Below are 22,806 nucleotides of genomic sequence, written 5' to 3'. Positions count from 1 at the left end.
ACTTAAAATTTGTGGGGAGAGAACACAGAGGTTGGGCTCAAAAAGCAATATGTCTTGCAAGTCAAACATGCACAAACCATTGTATGCTTGCCCGAGCCAGACCTTCACCTCATCAGAGAGCTTGAAAAGGTTATTAGTCTTGACATCACTCCATCGATAGCAGGACAGCTTGCAGTTTTAGGCCATGATTTATGCCAAAATGGCGCAGCGTAGTGCTGTGCCAAAAATAGCAATGCCACGCCACTTTTGAAACACAGGGGTGCACCGTATTTACAGGAATATGGTGCACCACTGTTTTCTCCCTGTGCCGGTGCTGAATTAGGCTGCATGCGCCAACGCAGGCATCCTTGCTCCATAGTGCAAGAGCGTCTGCGTTGAGGGGATAGATTGTTTATGTGCATGAAGGTGCTCTTCCTGCACATAAACAATCTATAATGGTGATTTGGCACTTCTATGTGTGCTGCAAAATGCAGCACACATAGAAGTACCAAAGCGCCATTTCGGAATGATTGTTTTGGTGTGGGAAGGGACAGCTTCCTGCACATAAACAATCATCCATGGCATTTTGATTCTTCTATGTGTGCTGCAAAATGCAGCACACATCGACAAAACAAAAAAACGAGGAGGAATAAAAGCATTCGTCCTAATTTTGTCATGCTATCGTTACCCCTGGGGTGGCCTTGGTTTTAGGCACTGTCTCAGATTTACAATTTCTCTTAAATCTGGCGCAGCGTCAAAAGCAATGGGTGTTGCGATGGAACTCCCACTGCAACATCCATTGCACTCCCCTCTGATGCAGAAAACCGCATCGGAGGGGCCTATATTTACAAGGAGGCCTAACACCACAAAAAGTGGCATTGTACCCCCTTGTAAATATGGAGCAGTGGTTAGCGTCACCGCAGCATCACGAAAAGTGACGCTCCGGTGGCGCCCGGGGTTCTTAAATCTGCCCCTTAGTATGTTTACTTTGGAACATGGCCTTCCCCCTGGATGAACTGTCAAAATAAATGCTATGGTACACCCTTCACTGGTAGCTATATACCATGTATTCCTGGAGGACAAAATGCTATTTAACTACAATGGCAATATGGCTGGACAAATGCCATGAGTTTCCTGACACTTTTTTTAAAGAGACATCTTCCAAATTGTCCTCACCATATTGTACTGACATACAAACACATCAACAATTGGACCATCTGCTTTTCATGCACAACACGAGTTAAGTAAACTTCTACATGTAAGGCTTAGGGCCTGATTTAGATTTTGGCAAACGCGTTACTCTATCACAACAGTGACAGATATTCCATCCTCTGAAATCTAACTCCCATAGGAAATAATGGGATTTATATTTCGGCAGATGGGATAGCCGTCACCACTGCAACGGAGTAACCTGTCCACCGAAATCTAATTCAGACCCTTAGTCTTATGTAGAAATATGGTGTAATAAGTTAAATGGGTGGAGATTACATTCAGAGGAGTTGTCATGGAAAACCCCACATCCACAACAATGTAATCGTCTGTACACTGTTAGCACAACTGCCCAGTAGAACAACTAAGAACTGAGGTGGAGGAAGATGGGGTATAATGGGATAAGAAGTACTGAAAAGAGTTTCTTTGTCTGGTGGACCTTACAAGGGAGGCTGTAAAAGTCATTGCCCAACTTGAAGGTTACAGTGGAATTAAGTAATTTACTAGTACCAAAGTATGAGAATAGGTAAGTTAAGCAAATGTCTCAGCAAGTTAAATGCTCTCTGCTGACATTTGGTGTGATCTGCATAGCACAACTTCAACTCCCAGCAAGGCCAGACAAGCTTCCCATTTTTCAGTACACATTTAGGGGCATATTTAAGAGCCCCTGACCCCATTCCAATGCCACATTAGCGTCATTTTTTTTACACAAATGTGGCGTTAGAAGGCCAAAAACGCTTTGCCATATTTACAAAGTGGTGCAATGTATGCATTGCACCACTTTGTAACACTTTGCTCTACATTATGTCTGCGCCAGGCACAAGATATGCAAAGGGAGAGTTCCCCCATTAAGGGGGCCAAAAAAATGGTGCAAGGAAATCTGAGAGATTTCCTTGCCCCATGTTTTCAGCACTTTTAAAGCCTGCTCAGAGCAGGTGTTAAAAGGAGGCTTCCATTACTTACAACAGGCGTCTGGGTGCTTTGAAGGATTAGCGTCAGAATTTTTTAGGCTAATCCTGCAGAGCACTAGACTAGCGTGACAAATTCAGACGCTAGTCCCCTAACTACCACCATGGTGCTCTGTATTTTAAATACGATGCACAAATGGTGGTGCTGGGGGGTGCTAAGGGGCGCAAGAAAAGTGGCGCTGCATTATGTGCAGCGCCACTTCCTAAATATGCCCCTAATGGCGCAAGTCTTCCCAAAATCTGGATTCTTCACAAATATTTGTGTTTCCTCCTAGTTGCCCGGCTGGGTGAAAGGAGACACCTGCAGAATTTTGCAAGGCCATTGGTAGTCTAATCTGTCCACTCCGGCCATCATTCCTCTGCCTTTGTATACGTTACTCTCATACTAAAGATGGCACTGCTCATCAGCAAACTGATCGAACAGTAGGAAGGAGCGTAGCTCAAGGTTTAATTGTTCCACTGACTTTAAAATTTACCCTGGGGAACCCTTGCTCTTAAGGGCCCACACTTCTGCCATGCCTGCAGTAAGTGAGGCATGTTTTCTAGATGTTGGTTGTTACATAGGCAGATAGTGAGTGCTCAGGGCTTCATTTACGAGGAAATGGTACAGCGCAGTGCTGCAAGCAATTTGCTGTGCCGAGCTGCGCCATTTCTAAAATACATGAATGCACCAGATTTACCAGAATATGGTGCATCCCGGTGTTTTCCCCCTGCGCCGGGGCTAATTCAGCTGCCTAACACAAACCCAGCCACCCTTGCGCCATGGTGCAAGGATGCCTGCATTGCGATGTTGATTGTTTATGTGCGGGAAGGGAGACCTTTTTGCACAAAAACAATCATTAATGGCGATTTGCTCCTTCTATGTGTGCTGCAAAATGCAACACACATAATGCAGCACACTTAGAAAGAGCATAAAACAAGGAGAACTAAAAGTATTTCTCTTTGTTGCGCCACTCTAACGCCACCCCTGGGGAGGTGTTACTTTTTCGTACTGCCTCAGGTTTACGTTTCTTTGTAAATATGGGGCAGGGTAAAAAAGAAATGGGTGTTGCGTGGGTACGTCCACAGCAGCAACCATTGCACGGCCCTTTGCTGCAGAAAACTGCATCAGGCAGTCCATATTTACAAGGCCGAAAAGTGGCTTAAAGCTTCCTTGTAAATATGCAGCAGGGCACAATGCCACTGGAGTGTCGCTCAAAGTGATGCTCCAGTGGCTCAAGGGGCTTGTAAATGAGCCCCCTTAGTTATTCTAGTCTTGATCTCATTGGCTGGTAATATGTTGAGTCTTGCTAGGGATAAGAACATGAGTTACTTACCTGTAACCGTAGTTCGTCAGTACTGGTATCTTTCAAAGATTCACATACTTCACATTCCCTGTTGTCAAAGTGGGATTCCCCGGTACAATAATAAAGCAGTATATAACATTATGATAGGCTATAATGAAAATGAACGATCCCTGCAATAGCCTATCCATATCCTTATAAAAGAACCAAACTCCAGCCAATCAGGCAACAGCACCCTTTAGAACACTCCCAACAGAGTCCCTCAGATTTTCGAGCACGATTGGAAGAATAAATCACGTGGCAATAAGGGGAGCCTCTAAGGGGAGAAAAGTGTGTTGCATGTGAATCTATGAAAGATACCAATGCTGGGGAACTACAGTTATAGATAAATAAGTCCAGTATTGGATCTTTCATATATTCACATGCTTGAATCAGAATAGCAAGAAATTACTGTATTTCTACATTTCTTATGTCAATAGCGCAAATAGGGGATGGAGGGTATAAATATATATACAGAAAATATATCCATATGAAGATGATTAAATCGATAACCATATATCATTACTTTTGAGATACGCAAGCTAATGTCACCCAAAAAAATGGCTTACCTTATTGAAATAAATGGTGTAGCACCGCTTGTTCAACAGTTGCATCACTGCACTGCGCTGATTCCAGGCAATAATGCTTCGTGAATGTGTGAACATTCTTTCATGTCACAGCACAACATATGCTCTCCAGAGGCACTCCAGCAAACAAAGCAGTTGAAGTGGAGACCACTCTAGTTGAGTGTGCCTTGATTTTTGCTGTCAGTAGCTTGCCAGCTTTGAAGTGACAGAACTCGATTGCGGTTGAGATCCATCGAGATATGTTGCTTTTGAGACTGGTGCACCCGTACAAGTCTGTCTATACATAACCAACAGTTGTTCAGTTTTCATGATTTGCTTGGTGCGATGTGAGTAGAATTTCAGACATCTTCTTCTATCTAGTGTATGAAAGGATGTTTGGAAAGAAAGTCTGTAGTATTACAGGCTCATTAAGATGGAAATTTGAAGGGGCCTTGGGTATGAATTTCGGATTTGTCCTGAGGATTAAAAAATCAGCAATAAAGTGTAAAAAAGGCTCTTTGGTTGTAAAGATCTGTATCTCACTCACCCTCCTGGCTGAGGTTCACACTAATAGCAGTGTGACCTTCCAAGAGAGAAACTTGAGATCTGCTCTGGTTATGAGTTCAAATGGACTCTTCATGAGTTGGGATAGAACTATGTTCAGGTCCCAGTCCTGGGATGAAGCCCACACTGGAGGGAAGGCTCTGAGCAATCTTTTCATAAACTGTTTAATAATCCTGCTTCACTACAATGAGAGAGAATTTGATGTGTGTTTCTATCTTGGTATTGCAGCGAAATGCACTTTAATAGATGTATACACCAATCCTGACTGTGCTAGCGAGAGGAGATAGGGTAGTATTTGCTTAGGTGATGCCTGCATATGATGTGTGTTTGATTACTGGCACCACAGGCAGAAACATTTCCATTTCAGCCTGTATGTTTTTACAATGGCATCTGCTCTTGCCTTTGAGAGAATGTCCCTGCAGTCCTGAGGAATATTCAGATCCTGCATTTCATTGAATGCAGGAGCCATGCACATAAGTGGAGAGAAGTGAGGTCTGAATGAAGGCCCTGGACTTGGCTTATCATCAAATGGGATGGTTGCAGGTGAATGTTGTTGGATTCCGATAGTAGGAGCAGCTCCATGAACCAATGCTGCCTGGCCCACCTGGGTTCTTGCTTGTCACAAAGAGAGCTAGGGACGGCTTGCCTCAGAGAGAGAAGATCCAGTTTAGCATTGGCTGTTCCAGCTGCCATTCATGGCAGTTGTTCCATGTCCTGTTTAGCGTGTTCACTAAGAGGTTGCTTGTTCTGGGAACATGTTCGGCTCAAAGTGTAATCCAGTGTGCCATTATCCAGCTCAAAATTTCCTGACCTTCCCTGGAAAGGGGTGACCATCATGTGCCCCCTTGTTTGTTCACATAGTGCATGCTGGTAGTATTGCCTGTGCAAACCAACAGTGAGGCACCTGCTATGATTGGCAGGGAAGCTTGGATGCTTATATAAATTGCTTTGAGCTCCAGTTGATTTTTATGCATGGTCTTTTGGATCGGAGACCACCTTTCCCGAATCTGTAGGTCTTGAGATGTCCGTCGCAGCCCTATAGGGGAGCGCCAGTGGTTATCACATAGTCGGGTATCTGAGGTAGGAACATGAGGATTTCAGAAAAATGGTCTGGTTGTGACCACCAATTCAGAGCTGTTAGAATGTCTGGGGTGATTTTAACAAGATCGTCTAATGATCCTTCTGTTCATATCCACTGCTTGTCTAGTTATTCTTGCAAAAGCCTCATTTTCAGGTGGGAGAAAGGGAACAGATTTATCACTGAGGACCTCATCCCTAGGAACAATTTGAACGGACACACTGAAATTGACTTTTTCCTTTGCATTTTAGGGCTAAATGCTGTAGCCTCAGCTGTCTAACTTGAGACAGAAAAGCTTTGTCTTGAAAGGTGTCCAAAGCTGCTCCCAGGAATATTATCCTTGTTGATGGAAGAGTTGATGGTATGTGGTGGTTGACAGTGAGACCCAATTTGTTGAATTCCCCATCATAAGACGTGTCCAGGATTTCTGATTACACATCAGGCTGGAAAGAGCTGGCTCCTAGCCATCCTTGCTGCCTTGAAACTGGAGCTCCTGCCAGCTGACGAAATCCATTAGAGGCTATGTCCATCACACAATCAATTATTTCAGAGGATGTTCTCTCTCCCCCTCCTGAAGGATTCTCTTTGCCTCTGATCTTCTATGCTCTAACAGAGATATATTTGCACACCAATATCAGACCACATTTGACCACATCATACTGGCCCAATATGACAAGGGAATTAGCAGCACAGGCTTTGATGGCAGACATTGATGAAAATCTTTAATTTATATTGTCTAGACGTTTGCCCTCTCAATCTGGTGGATGTGAGACAGGCGTAGAAGGATATTTTGAACTGTGCTGAGCTGCTTGAGAAATAACTGAATCCAGTTTTGGGTGTCCCACAAAGCAGGCAGGAGAAGCCTCTGGTGCATTGTATTTTTTGTCTATTTGTAGCTGGGTTTTGCACAATCTTTGTGCCTTCTTCGGAGATGTAGTCCTCTATGGAAATGGCACGAACCAACTTCCTTGCGTGCTGTTTAAAATCCAAAAGGCACCTTGGAGGAAGAGGAGTGCTCTGGGGGGAGGAAAGTCTTTACAAATTTTAATGTGGTCGACAGTATCGTCGACGATGATGTAATCGAGCCAATTTTTAGCTCCAATGTTGAGAACATTGTTTTCGTCCATGGGGTCGTCGCGGACAGGGCTGTTGTAGTGAAGGTGGGTATTTACGTGGCCGACGTTGATGTTTGTACTTGCGTCGTTGTCTGTGCTTTCACCAATAATGCTTTAGTCGATGGAATAGACACTGATCATTATATAGCAGGTGTTGTCAATGTTGTAGTTGCTGACACCATTGTCAATGTCAATGTGGTGAGGGTCCTCATCAGTGACAATGGTGTTTTCGATGGCGAGGAGGTCATTGCCAAGATCTTAAAAGCAGTTTTTGTCTCTGTCATTAACGGTTCAGTGGCAGGCTTTGAAGGATGGACTCCAGACTTCACAGATGGAGTAGTAGGTTCAGACCTGCTTGTTTCTGAGGAGATTCTGTATTTTTTCTCTTTTTTAGAACTGTCCTTGACAGGCACATGGTGAGGCCTTCCTGGACTCCAATGAAATTCCCTGGACACACAACCTTTCCTTCTTAAGTGACCTTTCGTGAGAGGTTGAAGAGGTGTCACTGTCCTCCTCAGAACTAGAAGACTTTTTAGATTTCACTTTTGGAAGTCACAGAAGCCTCCCCTCCTTACCTTTAATGTTTTTTTTAGAAAAGGTGCTACAGATTTTACAACATTTCATCTTATGCTGAGGGTAGAGGCAGTAAATACAGTCCTTGTGGTGGGGTCTTCAGAGTGAAGTCTTTTCCTCTTGCATGTACCACAGGGTCTAAAGAGCCATTTTCTAGATGTTTCAGACATGGTAGCAGAAGTAGATACCTTTTACAATACCAGTTTAAAGTTAACTGAGCAGAGCTCAGGGAGACTCTATTCAAGCCAGAGGCAACCAACACTCGGATCCAACACTCACTATTTTCTCAGCACCGGATATCCCAAAGCGGATCATGGAAAGGAAGGACCTACTGTAAGCCTGGGGCATTGAGGTGGCCATCTACAAAAGGAGAGCGATATCCAACCCCGTTACTAGACTCGCAACACCTGGGAAAACCTAAAGGTACATGGTCAGTTTTGAAAGGAGTCCATCAGGCCAGTAGACCCACTGAAGAAAGGTCTAGTGAGGAGACCACCTAAGCACCCTCTGAGAGTCCAAATATGGAGAGAAGAAGGGAGGAAAAGAGTGGTCTTGGGTCAGCAACTGCATCTGGAAAGGGAATGGGCAGTGGCGGCTTCACCCCCAGGACTGATGGGCAACAGTTGAATAGTAAATGATCAACTTGTACAAGGGATATTATCCATTTGTTCTTGGAATGCAGGTGGCCTACGGGCAAAGGTGGAAGACCCTGCAGTAACAAAATTATTTAGTTAATTCGACATTCTACTCTTACAGGAATCCTGGGCAATGGAATCAATATAAATAATCGGATTCATGGAATATCTTAGCCCAGCTACAAAAACCAATAGGCCCGGTAGGTCAAAGGGAGGCCTAGCTATCTATGTTAGTACGAACATCCTAGTAAAAATCTCTGAGTACAAGGAGGAAGACCAATCCTTTCAACTACTCAGGCTGGACGACTGGGGGAAAAATACACAGGAACCACTGATCCTGGTCAATATATACATCAATCCCCCCAAAAAAACATCGAAGCAAATAAATTGTTAACTCAACTATTAAGGATAAAAAGCACAGTAAAATCTGCATTTTGGCTAATGACGGGTGACTTCAATCTCTGCCTTTTCCACAACCCCAGTGAGGACCACATTCAAACAGTGGCAAGGATGCCCAGTCAGACCCTCCCGAAAAAACACAGGAAAGACAAGTTAGTGGAGAGTTTTATATGCACCTCTGAATCGGTAGGCCTCTTTGTGCTAAATGGGCGGAAGTCGCCAGACATCCCACCGGAATGGACAAGATCCTCTGGGAAAACGGTCTCCTATCTAGACTACACATTGGTGTCCCCTGCATTGTATACGTTAGTAAATGCCTTCAGTATCATGGACCGTACGGAAAGCGATCACAAGCCGCAGGTATTTGGGATCCGCACATCACCACAAAAGCCAGAAAGCCTTAAACGGGGCAATGGGCACTGAAAATTTAAAACAACTTAAATGGTCCTCAGACACCATTCAAAGCCAGGCAGAAGAGTCTCTACGAAAGCTAGACTTAGTGGCCACAAGTGGGGCAAAGTTGACAACGGTCTGGGAGAACTTTGCCTCCGATCTCTTAAAAAAAGACTCCTTAAGCAACACAAAAAAGGGAGCACAACTAAATCATCGTCAATGGCTACTTTTGCCACAGCCAGTGCGCAGAAAGAAAGCAGCTGTAGGTAAACTATTAAGGTTACTGCGTAAATGCCCAGATGATGGATCGATACTGGCTGCTTTGCGTGAGTAAAGGAAATTGTTCAAAAGGGATCTATGGACCTTCAGAAAACGCCAGCAGGAGGCCCTTTGGGCCAAATTACACTTTGCGACTAAGACATCCGACTCCATGAGATTTTGGAAAATCATTAATACAATGGACAAGGGTTCAAAAGCAGGTAATAATACTAACTTAACAAAGGAAGCATGGGTATCCCACTTAAAGTCCCATCTAAAAGAACTGACCATCAAAGAAGGTCCTCAAATCTAGGGGCACATCTTTAACTGGGAACCCAATGCTCCTGAAGTTTTGAAATTTACGGCAACAGAACTATTAAAAATCATTGGAAAATCATGAACAGTTTTGCCCCTGGCCCAAACGGCTTACCACAAGCATGATTTCAACAGGAAATGGAAAGATGGGCCAATTTCCGGGCTGCAATGTTCAAAGAGGTGCTTACAACAGGCACTGTCCCGGCATCCTGGAAAGGCTCTATAATCCATCCCATATTTAAGGGTGGGAACGCGGCTTCCCCAAGCAACTACAGACTAATCGCTCTTCTATATGTTGACCTCAAGTACTTCTCATCCTGGATGCTAAAACACCTAGAAGCCTGGATCGCAGATAAAAATATTTTACCCCTAAATCAAACCGGCTTCGCCAAGCACCAAGGAACATTAACAAATTTTATGGCACTGGGACTGATCATCAACAGAGCAAAAGCAAAGGGGACTCCGACCTACTTATGTTTTGTTGATTTTAAAGCTGCTTTTGACTGTGTCCCTCACGGCAGATTGTGGGCCAAATTACAACTGTGGGGGCTACCACAACTATCTTAAATGCCATCAAAATTATCTACTCTGATACTTGGGTGAAGGTTAAATTGAGGGGAGGCTCTCACCTATCCAGGGCAGTTAAAACAACAGTCGTTGTTAAGCAAGGCTGTGTATTGGCCCCAACACTCTTCAACCTGTACATAGCAGCTCTCTCTGCCAAATAAAATGATCAATCATCCCATCCTCCCTCACTGGGCGGCCAACAAGTATCTAATATGCTATATTCAGATGACCTATTACTAATTAGTAACACCAGAATAGGCATGCAAAAACTACTAAACGCATTAGAAGAATACTCAGGATCTAACGAATTAGAAATCAATCATAAAAAATCTAAAATGATTACCCTAAACCGCAGGCCGACTAGCCAACGTAAATGGCACTTGAATGGGAAGACCCTAGAGGAAGTAAGTTCGTATAGATACTTAGGAGTTGTGGTTGATGCCAGAGATAATTACTCGCTACAAAAAGAAGCAATAAAAATCAAATTGCAGGCCCTTACTTACGCCTTTTGTAAGCTGGCAAACTCAATTTGTGGTCACACTCTGAACCCCCTAACAACTGTAATGAGAGCTAAACTACTTCCAACTCTCACATACAGGACCGAAATAATGAGGGGGATGGACGTAGGCCTCTTGGATAAGCTTCTGATAAAGACCTATAAGCGTGTGTTTCAGCTCCCTGAGCGTGCATCGCCAGCCCAGGTCAGATTGGAATTTAAGCTGTTCAAGCAGTCGCTAGCCCGACCCGTGGCATACATTAAATGCTGTTACAAATTGAGCCACGCCTCAAAGGGGTCTTTAGCTAATTTAGTCTGGCAGGAAATTATCCTAGAAAGAGGGAACTGCAATTACTTAAGGTTTCTAGAAAAGAGCAAGAGTCTGCTGAAATTAGATGAGGCATGGGACCAGTCTCTCCCCATCCCAGCTTTTAACAAAGCTGTGAATAAAGCAAGCAAATTACAGAGCTGGTTAGAAGACAGGGCCTCTCTGGCTAAAAGGGCGCACAGCTGGTTGATCCTCAACTCTTATAAAACGTTTAAAGAATCACTACTTATGGCTGGTCCCTATTCACGGAAAATCAAGCAATGCTTTCTTAGACTCAGGCTAGGTGAACTCCCAACACTAGACCTCATGCCCAAATGGAAGAAGGAACAACAAGTAGGATCCCAGGAGTGCCGTCTATGTCACCTAGCAGAAGAAAACTTGGTGCACCTGGTCTGCATCTGTCGAGCTTTGGCGGTTGAAAGAAGACTTTTACTGAAAAAAGAATTAAATGGTTTAAGGATCAGATCCTGTAGACAGGCACTAACTGAAACGTTGAACCCACGAAATACAATACTGAACATTAGGCGGGTTCAATTCTTGGAAATTTTCTCGCTCAAAATCTCAGCTTCTTGAAACAACCCAGTCAGAGGGAGGGCAACAAGGATAAAAAAAAACTTAACTAATTCCGAACTCCTTAAAGTAGGGAAGGCTCACAGGCAGCATGGTGGGATGCTTAACCAGTGCCGTAATACAGTCTGGTAACAACAATCGGACTCAAGTAGGGGAAAACAAAATCAATAGAAGGTACCACGCCACCTCCCCCTCACTGCTACTAATGCCTTATTGCACTATTATTGTTTTGTTAAATTTTTATGTGGAAGGGAAATTTTACATATTATTTAATTTCAAGCTCAGGACTTTTTATTGCACTGTATTACCTTATTTTATTGTTTTTGTTAACTTTTTATGTGGATAGAAAAGTTTTAATGGTTTTAATTAACTAATAAAATAAACTTTCATCATCCTTTCAAACAACATGCAGTAAAAAATCAGAGGGACTCAGCCTCTGTTGGGAGGGTTGTAGAGGGTGCTGTCACCTGACTGGCTGGAATTTGGTTCTTTTATAAGGATATGGAATCACTATTGCAGGGATTGTTCATTGCCATTAAAGACTATGATAATGTTAAATACTACTTGATTATGGTGTAGTAGGACTCCCACTTTGCTGACAGAGAATAATTCAAGCAGGTGAATCTACGAAAAATCCAATACTGGAGAACTATCTTACCTCTTTATCCTTCATTGTGGTAAAGTGCTCCACCATTTTAGGATTCTCACACTGCAGGTGTTTTGTTAGTGTCAACTTTCTCACTCTCTCCTTCATGCTAAGGGTTTCAGAGGATACATCCAGCTGGTCTTGTATCAATGTTATAGATGGATGTGAGTATATTGAGGTAAATGGTAAGTGTGCAAAACTTAATGCTCCATCTTTCTTATCTGCAAGTTTTATTGGGGTAGGTATGGGTGAAAGCAAGAAAATCTGACCAGCACCCACTGATTTGACTGTTCCAGTGTGAGGTGCTTCTGTTTAAGGCAGAACACAACACAGTTTTCCTAGCTCTTATCAATGCTGGCCCCATAGCCACATTCTATCTGAAGGGCCTGATGGTTTGAGGAAGGAATGCCAGAGTTTTTTTCTGAAACATATTTATTTAGTGTCAAGAGCAATGTAGCAGTTACAGAGACTCCGCCTTTCTTCCTCACATGTTACTACAGAGCCAGCTTTGGCTTGACAGATGTTCTCCACGTACTTTAGTAGTCAATTTTTCCTCTATGAATCTCAGAATGCCATTGCTCCTGCCAAACTTGAATTGTCTGTGAATGGTTCTCTATGTCTTACGCCATTGAATATGTGTGGGGGTGTCTCTGAACTTAATGTATCTGTGTAACTCACTGAGCTAAATGATCCACTGTGTGTGCTTCATTCTTAACTGCAAACCTTTTTCAGAATTGCCCCTGACTTATACACACACTACCTCTGACTGTCAGTCAACACATAGCATGGGTTGAGAGGACGCTAGCCACTCTCATACAAAAAAAATGTGTACTTGGGTGTCCGTTGACTTTAGACTACGGCTCTTTACATCAAATGGAGACCTTCCAGTGGACCTTCAAGGAAGGGGGGCTCACTGAGGAACTGCACACAGGGCTGCCCAGCTTCTTAAATCCATTCTGAAGTCAACTCACTCCTGTTACTGGACATCTTGTACACCTTTAATGGAGTGGGTCACCCGGTACTACTCCAGAGATTAGGCTACATCAGGCTTCAGGATATCATCCTGGATTGGACCATTTCTTACCTTTCTGTTCTGATAGAGCCAAAGTTATCACCTTTCCTGCTTAGGATATAATTTATCATGGACAGGTGTCCCCAAGCTTTGACATTGCCCTTTTGCTCTTCCTAGTCTGCATCAGCCTGTTTTTGAAGCTCATTAACCCATTCAGCCTGACCTGCTATACTTGTACTGACAGCAGATATGCCATTCTAAAGCTAGGAAGACTCTCAGATTTCAACATCTCTGCTATCAGCCAATGCCTTGAAGTAGTTGACCATTGCATACTACAGAAACATCTGAGTTCCACTCCTCTAAAATAAAGATTCTCACCTGCAGTTCCTGGTATAATTATTATCTCACCCCCCACACCCACATCCACCAGTAAATGACCATAATCTAACAGTCTAGACTGTCTATAACACTATAGTGAAGAACTTGGGAATGAGCATGGACTTAAGTTTATCCTTTCAAACACTGGTTAACCAAATGACCAAAGTCGCATTCTAAACCATGAGAATGTATCAATTAACCAAATGTCCTCTATTCATGGAGGCTACTTAGTACCTACTATGTGGACTACAACAATGCAGAAACTACAGATATACAAATTATACAATCACATGACCCCAAGCCTTCAAAGCCTTGCACTGATTACTATTCACCAGATGTATCTCTTTCAATGCAGTCTGCATTGCTCCTCTGGCGATACATTGTGCAGAACCAATCTGCCTTAAATTCAAACTTGAATCGGCAACAATCATGAATTCCAGAAAACAATAAAGACCTGCATGTTCCATAAAACACAAATCATCAGGCACAAATTACAAGATGTAACAGTATAACAGTATGTATATGCAATTTGAATAATATGTCTCCCTCATATTCAGTGCTATTCACTTTCATGCAAAAGCACGGCTACATGTCAGCTGCAACATGACACCAAATATACTACTTATAAGTGGTATTACAAACCGACCTTTTACCAACCACAAATAACAAACTGAAGCATATAAACTGCTATACAAATGCTACAGTACATTTCAATATTATCAACCAAGTGATGGATGTTACAACAGTGTTAGTATTAGGAAACTCCACCATCATTTTAAACAACTGTGCTATTAGGCTACCTGAAAGATATTGTATTATTTTGGATAGGTGACTACTCACTTCAAGGAATAATCACAATACTTCTTAGGGTGAACACTCAAAGTCATCAACTTAACCTGATATCAACCCACTGATAGCTGTGGCCCAGAGTAGACAGGCTTAACTAAGGCCAATGTATAAAGTATTTATGAAGAAACAAAAAGTAATAAAGTAAAAATGCAAAACAATAAAAAATCTCGCACCAAATTTGAAAAATAGACTAAAATTTAACCAACAAAATGACAAAAATCTAATCAGGGGATATGCATTTTTATAATTTTTAGTTGAAATAGCACCAAAAAGTACAAAGCACCATCAACAGTCAATGGTCGCTGTAGACCTGTTTCTAGGAGCAATTTGAGGCTGACCATGATGGAGATCAGGTTGGATAAACCAACCAGGTTCATCCTGGTCAAAGATCTTTTTTTCATAAACCAATTTTATTGATCTTAATACATAAGATATACAGAACAGCAAGCAGACACAATCTAAACATGGGCTCTGTTGGCTCAATATATGTGTGGGGAATGTTCTATGGTAATTCCGGAGCCCTCCCATATTTAGTACTAAAATTCAGTTTAGAGTAGTTACTGTAGTACAATCCCGGAGTCAGGAGCCTGACAAAAAAAGGTCCTTCAAAAACAGGGTCCTTCAGCAAACAGACATTGGATGCACTAAAATGTTCTTGGTATCCTGTTCTCTCAATATCAAGTACACCCTAAGTGTTATATGTGAACCTAGCAGACCTGTCAAGTAGCATTTGACACACAAGCAGGATTTGATACTGTATTGTCAAAAAGGATTCCCACACTCCCCACCCTGCATATTCTTTGGATTTCAGAAGAGTAATCTCTGCTCATTCAGGTCAACCTAATGTTAACATCTAGGACCCAGTAGACTTTTCATATCTATACAAAGCTAATCACTGGCTGGGAAATGAGAGGCAATACTTATTAGCCTCCAGGAACATCAGGCACAGAAATGTAACTTTCTAAAAGTAACTTTTTCTTAATATTTATTAAAGTATGACTTCACAACTGAATTTTTAAATACCTATTAGAATAGTTGCTTAATTATTTTTCTGGTTGGTCCCATTCCTGAGATACGCTCTTAGAGTCTGTTTACAAGTTCATAGAAATTTTATGACCCATGCGTAAACTCTTGTTTATGCACGGGTCACAATTACAAGTGTGAAGGTATTTAACACATATAATAATTTTAGGATGCATTAAATAGCTCAACCTTCATTAATTTTCAGCATTAGCATACCTGCTGAAATTTAAAAGGGGAAACGCATACAGTATTTACTGTATCATGCAGATTTTGGTGGGATAAATACCAAAATCTGCATGTTATTCCCCATAAACTCATAATAGGAGCTATTTATCACACCCAATAGATATCATGCCTCATAGTATCTTTATTTACAAGGTGCGGTAAATAGCACCTATACTTGTATTCATGCTCTTAGTATGTTAATCTATACTCTGTTTTTCTACATAGGACAGCTAGGCCTGCCACAATGAAGACAGTGGGCCTTGTCATTGGAGGGACATAGTAATATCACTTTTCTACATGTCTCACTTTTCAATATCAGGCACCCTACCTTCTGGGCTACAAGGTTTACACTGGGGTGACCTATTAATATTTTAAAAGTTACGTATTCTTAAATATAGCACCTTTAGACAAAGAAAGCCGATGGATTTGACGGCCTGTACAATGAGTAATCAAGATATTCAAACGCCAATCTGTGAGAAGAAGGAGGTGAACCCCAAGGAACCAGTAAAACAGACTGAAATAACTTATCCTCAGAAAGGCCAAAAAAATCTGAAAGCAGCCCACCAAGGGCATTTTAACATATATAAGAAATACCTATAACATTTGTGTGGTGATACAATGTTCGTTTTCTTGGCGGTGTCCGATGTTGCAATAAAGGCATCTCAATATTCCAATCTGCGTACATATTTTAAAGAGACAGTTCATCAGAAACTTGTCATAAATCTATCTGACAATGTTTACTACTAACACAATAACTATCCGGCTCCGAAAGCCTGAGCTCATTTTGAGTAGATTGTTTTGTTACACATGCTAATACGGTCAGGTGAAGCCCAGAGCAAATGGGAGACAGAAACAAGGGTGAGAGAAATTTCTTGTATATTTTGAAAGGGACATAGCTTCCATTGGTGCAGGAGGTGTGGTGGCACCGGGGCCCTGATGCCTGAGGGCCTACTGAATCTTGATTATTGATGTATTTTATAATTCAGACATCAGCCGGGGTCCATTTCCTTCGTTGCCCTATGGTCCAAGGCACTCTGGCACTGCTACTGGGTTTTCTGCGGCCTCCAATAACTAAAGAGCCACACAAGAAGCCTTTGCAGCTCCTGGAAAGCAAGCCTTTTGGCAACCATACATTTCTCCTAGAAAAAATTAAATTGCACTTACCACCTCAACAGGCGAAACGTGCCACAAAGACACAGTTCCTTCATCTGCTTCTTTGTTAATTGAAACATAGGCAGGTTGGTAGACCTTCGTTGGCTCCAAAACCAAAACCTAAAATATAATAATACGTTGTTTTTTTCTGCATTGTTGTGTAACATCATTTAAACATAATGGTGAAGACACAAGTCTATTTTTTAGAATACTGTAATAAATGAGTGAGTTTACTTTTCAGTTACACTTTTTTTCACAGTGATGTAATTGAGGACATTAGCTAAAGTAATTATCACTTCCTCCCCGGGAAACAAAACAAACACAGAAATAGTACACAATATGTTGTGAGGAATGCTTGAACTATTCTCAGTAACTGGTAATCATTTTGGGTATAATTTCAGCCCTTTGATTATAGCTTGCTTTTGTCATTAAAGACAATTGCCAGCCATACGCAAATCAGATTTGATCCCACCCCAAGGGGAAGTTCATCTTAAACCACCACACCAGGTCCTTTCTAGATGGGACCACAAGCAACCCCAGGAAATTTTTAGCCTCCTTCTGCCTATCCGTAAAATGCAGCATTAGTGCTATTGCTATTCTCTGGGCATACCCTTCCCAGTTAGAGAGACTCAATTAGCCCTCATTATTGAGGACACTTAATTTCAATGTGGCTCCTATGTTAGTTAATGGCTCCATTGATCTGTGAAATCAGGAGTTACACAGCAGATCATTTTCTTTCACCCAGAGATGTTGGCGTCTAACAGCAGCCGAAATCTCCTGTTTAAAATCCAGGCCTAACTAAGGAATTAATAGAGAAGATTTTCCCGGGATTACTGATTCCTCAGGCAATTTCTCCTTTCGTAGTAGATCCTTATGGGCCAGAATACCAACGGCATTGGTAACTCTATGATTGGGAAAACATTGGCCTATTTCTGAGCCACTTCTAATCAGAATGTCGGGATGGGAAATTACCCTGCATGGTTTTACAGAGGTGCACCCCTGCACTAACTCAATTGTTGTTTTCTCTGACATCCTGATTGTTTAATGACTAATGTTCACAATAGTTTTGCATGCCTGCTGAGTCCTAGGTTGTGTGAAAGATTCCAAGACCCAGAACGTATCTCAGTGGTCGTGTGGGGAGCACCAATTATGCCTTTCTAAGACACAGGACTGCTGTCAATGTCTCAGGACACAGTCGTGAACCAGTGACAGCAAAATAGTGTTTTTCTGATTTGTAGTCAGGAAAGATCTTTTTTTCCGTCCACGAAGTGTGGGATGCCTACCAGCCTCACTTGACTAAATTTGTGCTACTATGATATGCCAAAACTTTGCACTGACATCCTTGAGTGAGTGATGTATGCTTGGGGTGTATACATGTTAACTGGTAGGGCGACTCCATACTGAATGCAAGTGAGTGACCTTTAGGCCAGTGGCATCCATTTTTGATCACCTCTGTAAAGCATAATTCAAGATGGAGGCTAATAGAAAGCCAGCCCATACAGGCAAAATGTATTGTGGGCATTCATGAGCTTTGGGTTTTGTTAGACCTTTCATCCTTGGAGTGGTCTCCCTTAACTTTTGAAGCGTTTGCTGTGGTCTGGGCGCTGAAGAAGCTATGACCCTACTTGCTTGGGACTAACTTCTGAGTTCAGACCGACCACAGGCCCCTCAGATGGTTAATGCAGGTGAGGGATGAGAATCCAAAACTGTTGAGGTGGTCCATTTCCCTACAGGGGATGGACTTTACGGTGGAACACCGTCCTGGTACAGAGCACGCCAATGCTGATGGTCTGTCCAGGTTCTTCCGCCTTAGTGATGAGAACTCCCATGAGGTTGGGTAGTTGCTCCCCACTTTCAGCTGGGGGGACACGTGTTAGACTTTTCATCCTTGGCGTGGTCTCCCTTAACTTTTTGCCTCTGTTTCCCAGGTTGTTGATGTGTGCTGGATTCTGATTTTGCTGTTTTGTTACTCTGGGCACTTTACCACTGCTAACCAGTGCTAAGGTGCAAGTGCTCCTCTACAAAATGTGTATGTAAGTGGCTTACCCATGATTGGCATATTTGATTTATTAGTAAGTCCCTAGTACAGTGCACTAGAGGTGCCCAGGGCCTGTAAATCAAATGCTACTAGTGGACCTGCAGCACTGGTTGGGCCACCCACATAAGTAGCTCTATAATCATGTCTCAGACCTGCCATTGCAGTGTCTGTGTGTGCAGTTTTAACTGTAAATTCAACTTGCCAAGTGTGCCATCTTGCCAGGCCTAACCCTTCCCTTTTCTTACATGTCAGACACCCCTAAGGTAGGCCCTAGGTAGCCCCAAGGGCAGGGTGCAGTGTATTGTTAAGGTAGGACATATAGTAATTTGTTTTATATGTCCTGACAGTGAAATATTGCTAAATTCGTTTTTCACTGTTGCAAGGCCTGTCCCTCTCATAGGTTAACATGGGGGCTACCTTTAAATATGATTAAAGTGTAGATTCCCTTTGGGAGTGGATGGACATGTGGAGTTTGGGGTCTCTGAGCTCACAATTTAAAAATATATCTTTTATTAAAGTTGATTTTGAGATTGTGTGTTTGAAAATGCCACTTTTAGAAAGTGAGCATTTTCTTGCTTATACCATTTCTGTGACTCTGCCGGTTTGTGGATCCCCTATCTGGGTCAGTTTGACAGTTGGGCTGGTTGCACCTCACACTAGACAGTGACACAAAGGGATCTGGGGTGTAGTCTGCATTTCCTGATGAGCCATCTGTGCTAGGAGGGTAGGGAGGAGTGGTCTGTTACACCTGAAAGGGCTGTGCCTGTCCTCACACAATGCAGTCTCTGACCCCCTGGTGAGAGTATGGGGCCTGGTCTGGGGCCTGGTCTGGGCAAGACAGGATTTCACATTCAAAAGAGACTTTACTTTGAAGTAGGCCTACTTCAAAGGAGAAATTGGGTATAAGAAGGGCACCCAAAACCACAGACTTTAGAACACTTCTGGAAACAAGAGGAACCTCTGCCTGGAGAAGAGCAGAAGAGCTGAGAAAGGAGAGCTGCCCTGCCTGTGACTGTGCTTTGTGGAGCTATCCTGCAGTTGCTGTTTCTGCCAGAGTAAGAGGGCAAAGACTGGACTTTGTGTGCCTTCCTTCTTGTAAAGAAATCCCCAAGGGCTTGATTTAGAGCTTGCCTCCTGTTGTTTGAAGTCTCAGGGACAGCAAAGACTTCTCTCTACCAGCACCTGGAGTCTCTGGAGAGACTCCTGTTCTGACAAGTGGTGCCCTATCCAGTCCCTGGGCCCTTGAAAGGAAAGCTGGTGAAATTTCAAGGAAATCGTCTTCGGCCGACTTCAGACTGACGCTGCTGCTGAATCCGGTGACGCTGCCTGCAACCGACTCTGTGATCTTCACTGGAACGCGACGACCTTTGCAGGCCCGACATCGCTGCAGCCCCACCTAAGTCCACGACTCCGTGGAAGTTGCCACACCACGTTGTGACCGACACCGCTCGAAGTGCACGGATTCAACGTTTCACACAGACGCCGCGATCCCCGACTTTGCGCATCGGCTTGTTTTCACTCTTCTCCAAAGGTACTATACCTGGGGGTCTACGCGACTCCGTGTCCGGCTCCGCTGGTGTTGGATTGTTGGGAACAACTCCGTCAGGATGCCGTGTTAACACCTCATCAAAGCATTTTGTGTTTCTAAGCGCTATTTTTTTGTTTAATCTTTACAAATTCATAACTTGACTTGTGTATGTCGGAATTTTGTTGTTTTGGTCTTGTTTTGTTTAGATAAATATTTCCTATTTTTCTAAACCGGTGTCATGTCATTTTGTAGTGTTTTCATTAAGTTACTGGGTGTGTTTTGGTACAAATACTTTACACCTAGCACTCTGAGGTTAAGCCTACTGCTCTGCCAAGCTACCAAGGGGGTAAGCAGGGGTTAGCTGAGGATGATTCTCTTTTACCCTGACTAGGATTAGGGTCCTTGCTTGAACCTGTCTGTCAACCAAAGACCGCATTTCTAACATTGGTGATCAGCGGTTGGGATTTGGACTTGTATTTGTACTTGACATACAGTAATTAAGTGTACACTACTATTTTGAGTGCAGACCACTGCGTGACCACATAGTACTTGTTTGGTGATCTTTGATTTTTCTCTTTTGTTTGGATTTTTCCCTACATCCATTTTTGTGGTAATCTTTGGTTGACTTCTGAACTTCATTTGGGAACTTTTCTGCTTTTTGGAACTTTGCACTTTTGTTGACTTTTCATCATGTCTCAATCTGGAGATGCATCAGTTGGAGCTGCTTTTGACCTGGAGTAATTGGATAGCTATACCAAGGCCCAGTTAAAAGAGTTCTGTAAAAGCTTTAACTGTCCCATTAAGAGCTCATCCAAGAAGGAGGAGCTGCAAAAGGATCTGAAGGCCTGGGTGACAGCCAAGAGCACTGGAGGGCACACAGAGGATGAGGAAGATGAGGAGGAGGAAGTGCAGTCCAAACACAATGGTATTGTAGGTGGGCCTGTTATGTCCAGGGAGAGGGTCTCCAGGGCAGGTAGCAGTGTCTCATCTAAGGGTCTGACCCCTGAAGAGTTGCAGGACAGACAGGCAGAGAGGGAGCACAAGAGGGAGTTGGAGAAAATGAGGATGGCACTAGAAGAGAAAAAGATTTTGTTGGCTCATGAGCATAGCTTGAGAGAGCTGGATCAGAGGAGCCAGTCTATTAGGGGTGGTGGCAGATCACAGTGCAGCCTGAAAGGAGGGTGCACATTCCTAAAGATCTTGGGAAGGATTATAAAAGGGAGGACGACATATACTTGTGGTTTAAGGGGGATGAGTCTGCTCTCCATATGAATCTGGTCCCTGAAGCTCATTGGGGGCGGGTGTGTGGAAGCACTTTGAGGTAAAGGGGAGAGATACACTGACAGCCTTAGGGGATGCTCAGAATCTCACCTACTCTAGCATAAAGGATGCCTTGCTTACAAGGTATGGTCTTACCCCCTGAGCAGTACAAGAATAAGTTTAGGTCCTACAAGAAGAAGGAATCCAAAACATGGATGGAATGTGTTGATTCTTATTGCAAGTCACTGGATGGTTGGGTGAAGGGCAGTAAGGTAGCTACGTATGAGGGGCTTTACAATCTGATTGGTTGGGAGCACTTGTAAAGTTTATGTTTTCCAGAGCTGCGCCAGCACCTGATTGACAGCAAGCTGACTGACCCCAGGAAGCTTGCGCAGGAAGCGGACTGCTGGGAGAGCACCAGGGTCCAGGAGAGGTATGGGGGGACCACGCCAAGGGTGGGCAGGGTCCCTCTCAGAAGAAAGGGGGAAGTAAAGGTTTACAGGAGGAGTTCCCTAAAGGGCCCCAAACTGATTCCCAGGGTATGGATTCCCAACCCCCCAGTGAAAAGAAGCCATGGTTCTCCAAAGGGAAGCCAGTGGCAGGTGGTCCCCCATGTAAGTGCTATGCATGTGATCAGGTAGGTCATGTGAGGGGGACCCCAAATGCCCCAAAAGTACACCGGCACCCACTGGTCCGTCGTCCCAGGGTTTGGCCAGAGTAGCGGTTGGGGAGGAGTTGCTTTCAGGTGGGTGGGAACCAGCTGAGATGACGCTTGTCTCACAAGGGGACAGTGAGATGGTCCAGAGAACCCTAGTGCGTGAAAACACAAAGAAGTACAGCCTTTGGGTGACCATTAATGGACAGAGGGTGGAGGCTCAGAGAGACACAGGAGCCAGTGTGACTACAGTGAGGAGTCAGCTGGTGTCTGAAGAGCAGATAGATCCCCGGGTACTTCACCAAGTAGTTGCAGTGGACAACTCAGAGCGACTGTGCAGAGTGGCACAGGTTCCCTTTGAATGCAGGGGGGTCTCAGGTTCCTTGAAGGTAGCTGTGAGTCAAACCATGCCTTTTGATTGTTTGCTAGGCAATGACCTGGAGGATTCAACTTGGAAGGAGGTGGAACACAGATCTCACTTGGAGATATTGGGTCTGCCTGGGTGGGTATGCATATCCACTCAGTCAATGGCATCCCGTCAGGGTAATCAAGAGCCCTGGAGCCTGAAACAGTGGCCCAGGGGACCGCCAAGAAGAGAAAGGTTGGAAGGTGCAGGAACCGGCCCCAGAAGTTCCCACGGTCCGGGAGGAGGTGGAGCCTGAGGGTGACGCCCTGGAGCCTACAGGGGAACAGGTGGCTGAACTG

General features: G+C 43.6%; 1 protein-coding gene across 1 annotated transcript in view; it reads right to left on the bottom strand.

Moving 5' to 3' along the window:
* The window catches only part of MAP3K15 (mitogen-activated protein kinase kinase kinase 15), a 1,103,876-nt gene that overhangs the window by 323,611 nt on the left and 757,459 nt on the right, over window positions 1-22,806 (bottom strand). Inside the window, exon 11 of the mRNA XM_069204696.1 lies at window positions 16,633-16,740. Coding sequence (XP_069060797.1) covers window positions 16,633-16,740 — 108 coding nt within the window. The remainder of the gene's footprint in view (window positions 1-16,632; window positions 16,741-22,806) is intronic.

The sequence above is a fragment of the Pleurodeles waltl genome, chromosome 8 (genome assembly GCF_031143425.1).
Source record: "Pleurodeles waltl isolate 20211129_DDA chromosome 8, aPleWal1.hap1.20221129, whole genome shotgun sequence".
Lineage (NCBI taxonomy): Eukaryota > Metazoa > Chordata > Amphibia > Caudata > Salamandridae > Pleurodeles > Pleurodeles waltl.
Note: the sequence above shows the minus strand (reverse complement) of the source record. Positions and strands in the feature narration are given on the sequence as shown.